The 12,047-nt window shown below is 37.9% G+C and overlaps 2 protein-coding genes across 2 annotated transcripts in view; one reads left to right on the top strand and one right to left on the bottom strand.

Moving 5' to 3' along the window:
• Positions 1-3,145, bottom strand: part of tmem63c (transmembrane protein 63C) — a gene marked incomplete at its 3' end in the record, with an annotated part of 95,398 nt that extends 92,253 nt beyond the window's left edge. Inside the window, exon 1 of the mRNA XM_079832642.1 lies at positions 3,087-3,145. The remainder of the gene's footprint in view (positions 1-3,086) is intronic.
• A 1,463-nt stretch (positions 3,146-4,608) lies between these two features.
• zdhhc22 (zDHHC palmitoyltransferase 22) lies at positions 4,609-9,078 on the top strand (the record flags this gene model as incomplete). Its single annotated transcript, XM_079833933.1, has 2 exons — positions 4,609-5,164; positions 8,792-9,078. 2 exons carry the CDS (start codon positions 4,609-4,611, stop codon positions 9,076-9,078), a joined length of 843 nt encoding a protein of 280 aa, XP_079690059.1.
• Between the last annotated feature and the right edge of the window lie 2,969 nt (positions 9,079-12,047).

Below are 12,047 nucleotides of genomic sequence, written 5' to 3'. Positions count from 1 at the left end.
AGAGACTAATGATTAAACAGGGGACACCTGTGAACAATCAAACAATGAACTAATGAGAACACAACACATGAACCAAGGGAAGCGCGATAAGATCACAAGGAAATCACATGAATAACAGGAACCATCACTGTGACTAAACTTCAAAATAAAAGACATAAAGCATAAACAAACCAAAACCCAAACCAATGTGACAACAAAAAAAGAATTCATCATACACTTGGACAAAACATCTTTCAGTCATATCTGATTTGAAGTGAACTTGAAATGATGATCTGAGTCAGAAGCACTTAAATTAATGGTGTCTCTCTGTACCTGCAAGACACCTTACAAAGAATAAAGCTAGATGAGATACTGTATTAAATGCTTTTTACTGTATTATTGTAGTTGTTATATTATATTGAAGCAATGCAAATAATGTTAAAAAACATATTCACTTGATGAGACTTTAATGGACTTGGTTTAAATAAATATATTAATATAAACATTAACAAAATATTATTATATGTGTTGCCTGTTGATTAAAGTAAGGTAATGCTTATTAATCCAGAAACCATGCACATATCAAAAGTATTAGAAACATGAAAACCAAACACAGGGAGGAGATTTTGCCTGATCCACCACACACCACTGTATGTAAGAGACAGAAGTTTTCACCCCTCCGATGCAACTCCAAGCAAAAAACAAATCAAGCAAGGTGCCACTAGTTCTCCTTTAATAAGACTAGTAAGGACTAGGATCTGAAAGAGACATCAGCCAAGCGTGTGTGTTTATTCTGATGATTTATTCATGATCCAATTATGAGCTTCAACCAACGTTCTGTCACAAGTGCAGTCAGTGACATTTCCACTACTATTAATTGCTTTATACAGTCAGTTTGGTAATTGCTGAACATCATTCCAAGATGCTCCATTTAGATGGAAAATATAAGTGGTGACTAGGAAACATGTGCCATAACTGTGACTTATCCTTGATAGATGGACACTGGCCATTCATCACTCGATGGGAGAACCATTGATCTGCAGATTACTTCTTTCCGAAAGCGTGATGAGTCTCGCAAATGCCACCGAAGATTAGAATCTTATTTCAGCTTGATATAACTTGTTATGAGGTTGTTTGCTCTTTAAAGGTAATACTGTAAAAACCAGCATAGTTGTTTGCCAATGTTTGTTGTATTTGACAGCTGGTGGGCAGGTTTGTTATCGCCATTTGCCATTTTTATTGCTTCATTTATTAAATCTGGGATGAGATAGATGCCCTGTTGTTGTTGTGGCACAACAATTATCTGATAAAAGATCAGATTTACTCCAAAAACCTGGTTAGGACAAGTAATAAGACCATATTAGTTGACTGGCTTAACCAGCAAGAGCTGTTTCATTAGCAAAAGGAACACTTTGGTCAACTAGCTTTATCATCTTAGTTTTGCTAGTGAACAGCATGTATACTAGACCAGCATAGACCAGTTGTTGTACTGAAGTTTACTAAGAAAAGCAACATATACCAGTGTTAGCATTAGCATACATTAGCCCACTCTAAACAGAGCACAAACTTCACTTTTCACAACAGCAGCAAACCCTAAAATTCTGCCCTAAGAGAATCCTTTTTTAGATGCCAGTATAACAGAACTTTTAGCAGTCACACATTTCCCCCCGCTCATATTGCTCAAAAACACATAATAAAACACAGCTTTCTACTTTTATTATTCCCCTCCAGGCTCATGCAAAGCATGCTGGGTACTGAGACTTTTTTTGGAGCATTAAAAGATGTTGTGCATTGTAAAACAATTCACACTTGCTCCCAGAATTCGTATTCTTGTTTGGATGGTTTAATCCATTTGGACATTATTTATTTTTGAGGTATTTTTTAATGAATTGCTTTTAATCACAGTGATTATTCTCATTAGATTCTTACTGTATCACTTTTTATTTATTGATAATTATATAAACCAAAGGAGGTACACAACAAATACTACCATGATGTCTAAATCTGATAAATTGCTATCTAAAATATATTTAATTAAATATTTAAATAATAATAATTGTTATTATATTTAGTAACAATGTTATATCATTAATATAATATTTTTGTATCTATGTATGTATGGATGTATATATGTCTAAATCTGATAAATGGCTATCTAAAATATATTTAATTAAATATTTAAATAATAATTATTATTATTATATTTAGTTTTACAATGTTATATCATTAATATAATATTTTTTTCTCTATGTATGTATGTAAGTATTTGAAAAATAATAATTTTATTTAATAACTATGCTAAATCATTAATATAATTCATTCTTTTTTATTATTTTTGCAATATTGAATGGGGGAATTTACTTAATTGGCATGAAATATACAAAACTGCCTAATACAAGATCCTATACAAAAATGTATACAATATAGGCTATATGTATGTATGTGTATATATTGGTTTGATATTCAGCCGCTTCCTGTTAAAGTAACACTTTTTGATTCTCAAAGGGAAGATTAGATAATACATTTCTAATTGTGAAAGTTATTATGCATCATCATATCACAGCTTCTTGGCAACAGCGTGGAGAAATCTATCCGCCCCCATCCTCTGATTTCCCCATTCAATATATTACCCAGACATTAAACTCCCTGCTGTCAGCATGTGCGCACTAATACAGCCATTATCATCATCAGCAGCAGAGCAACCATAACTTTAAGAAGATAATATTATGATCTCACAATAAATGCACAACGTGCGCAGTCCCATGGCACAATAAAACAGCGGGGATCCTGGAGATGCTTTACATGAGACGGTAAACAAACAAGCCAAAGAAAACCAATCGAATGCCAACACAATGCCTATTTAACCTCGTATGGTTAAATTATTTAAGTAGCCTATCACCCCTCCTCTATGTTTAGCAGCCATGCTTAGGTCTCTGCTGCAATAGCGTTTTAAATCCAATTGCTACAACTGTTACAAAACGCCCACTTTTAAAACCAGGTGAAGTTCAGAATGAATCATTTGAATCGTTTGTTGAATCATTTCTCGTGCGATATAACTGAGAAGAGTTCATCAGAAGCGATGTGAACATAACAATAGTGCTGCTTACCTTTAAAACACCTCCTGTGGTTTACGTCCGGTTAGATGCTTCTGTCTGTCTGCATCAGCACCAGCACACACGGGGAGCGCCCTTCCGCTTAGGGACCGTGTGCGAAGTGACACTCCATCAACAGACACGAAAACTAAGGGGTCGTGCGAACTATAAAGTTTTGACTTCGTGTTTCTGCGCATCGCAGATGTGAGCTTGTCAGCACGGCCCACCTCATAGAATGCTAACTTTGTATTAAGCCATGATTTTGTCTATATAAAACAACGGAGAGAATTTAAAAAACGCATCTGCTAAATAAGCGTTGGCTTGCACTGCCATCTGCTGGTGAACGTTAGTGTGTGTCGTCCATTCATAATAATAATGATTTGACGTTTACATATAAAATAGGGATATAAAATCACAAAGCCATACAAAATAATACACAGATATTTCTATAACACAAGTGTATAGCTATACAGGCTTGTCTGTTTTTCTTATTTTTGGGTGCTGGAGCTGGGTGATGTTGTGCCCACACACCAACAGGCGGCGGTGCTAATAACCACTGAGACACATCGCGAACAGATGCGCTCAGTATTACAGTATGATAACTGATTTACTATTTCTGAATGAATTAACTGTGGTTTATCTCCTAGCACCATCTGTGAGGGATGAGTTGAGCTCCAGTGCTGATACAACGGCTCCTTCTATGGTCTAACCGGCGTCAGGTAACCGAGCAATCTCCTCATCCAGATCAACAATAAGCGTCTGTTTCAAATATGTTTCGGGCCTCAGAATCACAAAACCTGTCTATAAAATGCTTGTTTGTATTAGAATTTAGCACTAGACCTCTTAAAATACATTTTTATTCATCACATCCTTCTCTCATTGTCTAAAAACCCCGTATGCCTTTATCTTCATAATCACTAATAAAACATGCTATAGTCTATAGCCGATGGATGTAGATTCTGTGCTGTGTAACAAATAGTTGTGATCTGAGTTCTCTTAAGCGAGTGTTTTAGGGTTATATGTGATAATATGGTGTATGAAAGCTGATGTGTGTATATTTTGTTGTTGTTAAAATACTTTAGCACAGTTAAATGTGCAAAGACGTTTAAGCAGTCTGTACATTTAGGCTATTTATTCCTTGATATAAAAGTGAAGTGTAAAAAACACTGGCTGGCTGTTAACATTGCTTATTAGTCCGACTTAGCAACATGGGCTCAACCAATGGTGTGAGTTTGGGGCAGGGCTATCTGTTTCGTGACCAATGGAAGACAGGGGAGTTTTTATGAACGATGTTTGATTTATGTTTGGTACATAACATGCATCACCTTAAAAAAAAAAAAACATATATATATGTTTGTAATATTAATTTGTAATATCCATTTAAAAACTGTTCATGTTTCTAAGTTTGCAGTTTATTTCATAATTTTCATAGTGGTGTTTTTCATAGGGATGAACTGCTGATACCAAATCCAAGATGAAATGTATGATTTTAGCATCTTCAATTGACTGTTTTATTAATTATAATTTTTTAACAGGTATGTTTCTCAGGATGGTCAAACTCAGACTACTCAACACGATTGCACCTGCATACTTCTACACGGCAACCGTGGTCACATTCGCCCTGTACTTCCTCCTCTTCACACCCACTGTATTCCAAAGGCAAGATGTGATGTTAAATCCCACCATGCTGACCCACACTGCCGTCTTTCTATTCCTCATGGGGAACGCGCTGGGTAATTACACAATGACTATATGGTACCCATCTGAGAGTGCCAACGAGACAGTTTTTCCAGTCTGTTCACCTGACTGCCCAGACAGAATCGACGCACACTACCTCCTGAATGGACGCCACTTCTGTAAAGTGTGTAAGAAAGTGATTCTAAAACGGGACCACCACTGCTTTTTCACAGGAAACTGTATTGGGAATAGGAACATGCGCTACTTTATTATGTTCAGCATCTATACGTCCTGCTGTTGTCTGTATTCATTGGTAATTGGGGTGGCGTATCTTACGGTGGAGTACTCCATTTCCTTTGAGAACCCACTGACATTCCTCACTCTTCTGCCACTCACGACGGGTTATTTCTTCCTTGGTAAGTTTAATGCTGGGTTCAGACTACGCGATATCAGCCTGGCTGACACGATCCGTTTGACGTAGGGTGTTAGGATGTGTAACCGGTCCCACTCGACCCGCTCTAAACGGGATTCAAATCAGGGTCTCTGGCCTGGGAGACAGGCAGCTAACAAGGACACTAAAGGCCACCGCCACTGACATTAGTCGCTAGAGCTCCTCTTTAGGCCAGGGGAGTGAGATTAAGGGTATGTTTACACGACAACGATGTACTAAAAACAGACAACAACGTTCACACAGATCTGCGAAATGACTAAAAGGCTGTATTATGCATGCCAGGTCAGTAGTTGGCAATGTCACTTTGTCAAGAAACACCCCACGAACATGTAAGACGCATCCGTGAACCTGTAATACGCATGCGCATGACATTACCATTTTCACAAATTCATGTTTTTGTCGTTTACATGGAGAAGGTAAAGGCATCGTTTTCCAAAACCTGCACTTTGAAACAAGCTTGCATTTTCAGGCCCTCAAAATGCCGTTGTCGTGTGAATGAAAGACCAAAACGAAATAACATAAAATGTTTTCCGTTTTCAGTTGAAAACGGTTTCACGTAAACATACCCCTACACGCACAGCTTTTAAGGCTGATTTATACTTCTGCGTCGGACCTACGCGTATCCTCTACACCGCAAGTTACGCGTTGGTTTTCATTTATACTTCTGCGTTGTTGTCCGCGTCAATGTGCAATTACACATGCAGACCGCTAGTAGGCAGTGTCCTCGGGCATGATGGTGTAAACCACAGTATCAAGACAACAGCCGAAGAAGAAGCAGCTTGTTGTGTTGTGTAGAACAGTGGTTCCCAACCACGTTCCTGGAGGACCCCCAACAGTGCACATTTTGCATGTCTCCTCAATCAAACACACCTGATTCAGGTCATCAGCTCATTAGTAGCTACTCCAAGACCTGATGTGGGTGTGTCAGACAAAGGACACATCCAAAATGTGCACTGTTGGGGGTCCTCCAGGAACGTGGCTGGGAACCACTGTTGTAGAACATAGATATCCTTAATAAAGTCTAGATGTCTCGTGCGCGCTGCTGGCCAATGGAGGTCGACGTCCGCACCTGGCGGCCATCTTGTCACAGGCAGCTGGCTCACTCATAACATTGTTTTCATGGGTGCTTGCACTTTTAAAATAACCATAACTTGCTCAATTTTCTACCAATTTTCAAACTGTTTGGTTTGTTATAAACGTCAGAGATGTAGTTATGACACTGCATACTTATGAAAAAAATATTCATAATTTGTTCAAGCATCCATAATTATAGCCATGTTAATAACGTTTGTAAGAAACCAAATCGTTTGTAAATCCGTCAAGATTTCAGTGAGATAAGAGTATTTGTGTTCATGCAGATCATCAGGTACCACAGAGCCCTGCCTGTCACAAGATAGCCGCCGGTGATGACGTTAGAGACTCTTTATTATGGATATCTATGGTGTAGAATGTGTACATTCATTGTCGGAGTGTCAGCAGCAGTGAGATAGCGGCTTTTCTTGCAGCTTGTGTTGTTCTAGGCTATCTAATACAAATTAAGCATCTCTAGTTGATTAGTAGAGTTAAATAAGAGGCGATCTGGCGCTGGAAAGCGTTTGTGAAATCATGCAGTGCTCGTGGCCACTGTTTTGCACAGACAAGCGCTTCAATCGATTGCTGTTGTGGAGACTTTATTCACGAAATGTACCCTAATGTGTCCCCGTTCTTGATATACAATGACTGATTAACATCTTAGGTTTTAATGAGAAAATAAATAAACTATATTAATTATTAATATACTCAGATCTGTGCATTTATTTACTAACATGAATCTCTGGACTACAAAATATTGTGTTATATAGCAGATGTAAGGAAGAAACTATCATCCCATTTCTGGACACACACACACACACATTCCTATCGAAGATTTTTTATTTATTTATTGACCTGAGGGAGAGGTTTTGGCAGACCAATCACTGCGCTTGCGGTCCGCGTAGAATCGAAGTGTTGTTAAATTTTTGGAGAGGTGCGCATCAGGGTATGTCGTAGGCTACGCGTGCAACACACAGCTTACGGCGTAGGTCCGACGCAGAATTATAAATCAGCTTTACTGGCCTACGTCCATTACACTCACCCCCCTAAACCTCACTCCAATCTGGGTCACGCCACCAAAATGAACCTGGTCCTTCTCGACCTGCTCCAAGCGGGCCTCAAACCCGGATCACCGGCATGGGAGATGGGCGTGCTAACAAGGACGTTAACACTATTCTCTAACATCAGTTTCTAGCGTGCCTCTTGCGGACAGGGGAGTGAGATTTACACACACAGCTCTTACTGGCCTACGTCCGTTACACTCACCGCCCTAAACTTAATTCCAATCCGGGTCACGGCACCAAACGTAAAGCCCAAAGTATACTTCGGCCGTCCGTGTCCGCACACAATTTGTTTACACTCTTGGTTCCGGAAGTCAGTCGCTAGTTCTGCCAAGCAATGATTGGTCGGGAAGCAACGTGTAGTCTCAAGCCGCCTTTCCCCTATCTCCGTCATTCACATACGATTGTCGCATTTCTCCCCTTAGCGGCAATCCCATGGAACTTTCAAATTGGTCGTGAGACAACCATTACTCTCCGCTAATTCACCATGGTAAAATTAATCATTTTAATGAATATAATGATTGTATGAATATATCCACACAAAGCAGTTTTATAGGGCTAATCAATGTAAATAATTATAAAATAATTATTTAATGATGTTTTATTAACAAAGTTCGGGAGGAAAATGTTCAAATTGCCTTACAAATCAGCAAGATATGAGGCCTATATATATATATATATATATATATATATATATATATATATATATATATATATATATATATATATATATATATATATATATATATATATATATATATATATATATATATATATATATATATATATATATATATATATCCATATATATATATCCATGTTCCTCGACAGTTTCCTGCATCCCACCACCACCGGCCCATCACCTCACAGGGGGAGTACTCTGGGTTCGGACAAAAAATTCAAAGCTCAGAGCCTTCCCCTCGGACAGGACGCCAAATACGCCATACGTTTCATTCTATCTGATTATTTTAAGTGTGAAGTCGTAAATTCCATCATTATTCATAACCTCCATTTTACAGATACAGTGTTTAAAGAATAACATTTTAGTGGGAAAATATTGGTAATTCTCACCTAGCGCTTATAGTTTTTGATTCAAATGCATCACATCTGGTTGGGTGGTCGCATACGGTCTAGAAGGATTTCAACGCATCCGAAGCTCAAATCAGATGCGGAAATTCCACATACGCATAATGAACTGAACATTGAAAATGAATGACTTCCCGTCTCTTGCTTGTTATTTGTCGGAGAACGTGGAAAGGTGGCTGGACATGTTTCTAGTCCACGACACGGCAAGAATTTAGGAGTCAAAAACGCATAAACTGACACAGTGACTATGGTAACAGACAAAAAATATTGTGTAGTCTGAACCCGGCATAATTCAGTCTTGCTTGAGGCTTTCTTGATTTTTGTCTTTCTTTGAAAATCCAGTATAAGAATATTCTTTCTTTTACTCCCTTCAGGCTTGATTTCAGGTCTCCAGTTCTTTCTGGTTGTAATGCTGTACATCTGGCTGGGTATCGGACTAGTGAGCGCCGGTTTCTGCTGTCAACAGCTTCTACTAGTTGCCCGAGGGCAAACCTGGTGTGAGCTGCAAAAAGGGCATTTGTCAGAGTGTCGCGGTACCTGGCGTACCAACCTGACTGATGTTTTCGGTTCCCGTTGGGCTCTGGGCCTTTTCCTGCCAGTTCAGACTGTTGAGACCGTACCTGGGAATTGGCAGGTCTACCATTATCACAAACATGACTGAAAACCCTATCAGTGTGTTTATCCTAATTTGCCCTCTCTGGACCAGATATTATGTGAGATAAGGGCTTCGGTTCATAGGACTTGTATAAGCCCATGCAACTGATCTACCTTTTTAGTGGATTTCTGTCATCACTGCGCAAATTAGGAGAGAGTTATGTCACAAGACGTGGTAACCCCCATATCTATGTCCATCAGCACTCTACTGAAACTCAATTTCAGCCCGAGTTCAGGGCAGCAGTGATTAGCAGCGGTAACATAAGAGAAGGAGGCCAGGAGTAAAGGCTGGATATTTACAAAACAACGCACACTATTACTCAAGTGGCCTGCTAAATTGTGGGTGACTTTTAGGCCACACTAGTGCGTTTTTCATTTTAGCACAGCATTTTAAAATGAAAACGATCCCAGTCCATACTGGTATTGCCACTGCGTTTCAAACAAGATCTCCCTCCACACTACACGACCGAAAACACATCACATGACCATTCATGCACACCGGGAATGCGCGTACAAAGTTGCCAATTGTGAAAATGAAAACGCACTAGTGTAAACAGGGCCTTAGTTTAATTGGAATTTGAATTAAATTCAGGAAGTTGAATTGTAATTTAAATTCAGAAAAATGATACACAGGTAATGCATTGTGGCAAATAAAGTGATCTTCCACCCTGGTACACAAAAATACTAAATATGACAAAGTATGAAAACTAAATACAAAAAATAAACATTCAAAGTACACCGCCCTTCAAAAGTTTAGTTTAAAAAAGGATGCATTAAACTCAAAAGTGACAGTAAATACATTTACAATGCTAAAAATTATTTTAAAATGAAATAAGTTGTAATAATGCTGTTCTTTTGAACCTTATATTCATAAAATAATTGTGAAAAAACATCTATCACAGTTTCCATCAAATATTGTACACAACTATTTTCAGCATTGATTCAAATTGTAATAATATTTCACAATATTACTGTTTTAAGGTATTTTAGATTAGATTAATGCAGCCCTGGTGAGCATAAGAGACTAGTTTAACAAATAGTTTAAATGGTGGTGTACACTCCTGGGCATTAAAATAAAATTGTCTAAACACTAAGCTTACAGATCTCAAATTACTGGTAAGAAAATTATCAAGAATTATGAAAATGAACTCCTTTAAAGCTAAAGAATATGAGTGGTTCAGCAGAGTTGTGTGGAGTGATGAACACAAGTCCATCAGGCTCATGTTTTGGTCATTTGGTTAGTCCAGATTTGAACCATGTAAAGAATATTTGGTCTCACATTAAACTCAAACTAACTGGGAGACATTTTCAAACTATGAACTGTTTGAAGCAGTTAACATTGAGTGGTACAACACTGACTCTTCTTCCTGTGAAAAAGCTGTCAGCAATTTCACCCACACGGCTTAAACATTTCAAGAAAACAAAGGTGAAGGCTATTCCGTGCTAAGTTACTTTATCTACAGTATTTGTGCAATTCTTGCTAATTTCCTGACCAGTGATTTGTGGGTAAAATGTGCACCGTTAAAAGCTATATATATATATATATATATATATATATATATATATATATATATATATATATATATATATATATATATATATATATATATATATATATATATATATATATATATATATATATATATATATATATATATATATATATTGTGTCTTCACAAACTTTGCATTTATATTTAAACATTAAAGTTGCTGTATATATATATAATACATTTCCATTCAAGATTATTAAATTAGAAAAATTAGAACATGCTGAACTGGAATTTATATTTCTGAATTGGGCATACATTGACTTAGGGATGTGCGATTATCATGATTTTAGATAGTGAACGATTAAAATGTCTCGACAATCTGCTTTTGAAAAGAGATCATAATATTATGTACAACACGACATACATTCACATCACATGTTTCTGTGTTTAGCAACAGTGGTAGGGTTATGCTCACGTGACATTGCAGTTCTTCACCATCATGAAAGTTTATTATTTGCATGCTTTTTAAAGTCTTCCCAGTTAAACTTTTTATTCGCACGCTGTTGTGACATAAACTTTTTGCAAAAACTGAGTGCAAAAACCCGAAGCGCGCACACACACTAAAAGCCTGTTACACAGCGAGTGAGTACTGAACTACGTTTTCTTATCATCTTATTGCGCTTAAACAGCCGTTTATCTTAAGTGAATTTAAACTGTTCGGATGCGTGTCAGTATATTATGGAAGCTTATTTCCACCACAGAATAAAAAATAAAAAAAGTTAATTGCGACTATTTATCTTACAATTCAGTTTTTTTTTCCTTTAACCACAGAATTACAAGATATAAGCTTGCTTCCGGATCCAGTCCGTATCCAGATCAGATGGTGTTCCTGCGCCTAGACACGACCACAATGCAGCCCTGAAGTGTCAGCAGGGACTGTGTCAACTAGACCAGGGATCCTCAAATCTAAGGCCTAACAAGATCCACTTTCCTGCAGAGTTTAGTTCTAACCCTAATCAAACACACCTGAACATGCTAATCAATGTCTCCAGGATCATTAGAAAATCAAAGGTAGGCGAGTTTGATCAGGGTTGGAGCTAAACTCTGCAGCGCATTGGCCCTCCAGGGCAAGATTTGAGGAACCCTGAACTAGACTCTCCCTTGTGAAGGCCTCCTTCACTTCACTTTCCCTCTGTACAGATGAAAACATTTATCGAAATTTTCGGAAACAACAAAAAAATGCTGTATTATGCGATGCAGACAAGTAATTTGGCGGCCATTTTGTAAAGAAAAACAACATGCCTGCACACATACGTATTCAAACACGCTTGCCTATAGACTAAGCGTAATTCTTACATGCATGCCGTCACCGTTCTCACAGATTCGTGTTTTTAAGTTTACATGAAGATTATAATGGTATCTGTTAGGGGTGTGACGAGACTAAACTGACGAGATTTCTCGTCGAGGTGAAAAGCTGTCTCCACTC

Source organism: Gobio gobio, assembly GCF_949357685.1.
Source record: "Gobio gobio genome assembly, chromosome: 13".
NCBI lineage: Eukaryota > Metazoa > Chordata > Actinopteri > Cypriniformes > Gobionidae > Gobio > Gobio gobio.
Note: the sequence above shows the minus strand (reverse complement) of the source record. Positions and strands in the feature narration are given on the sequence as shown.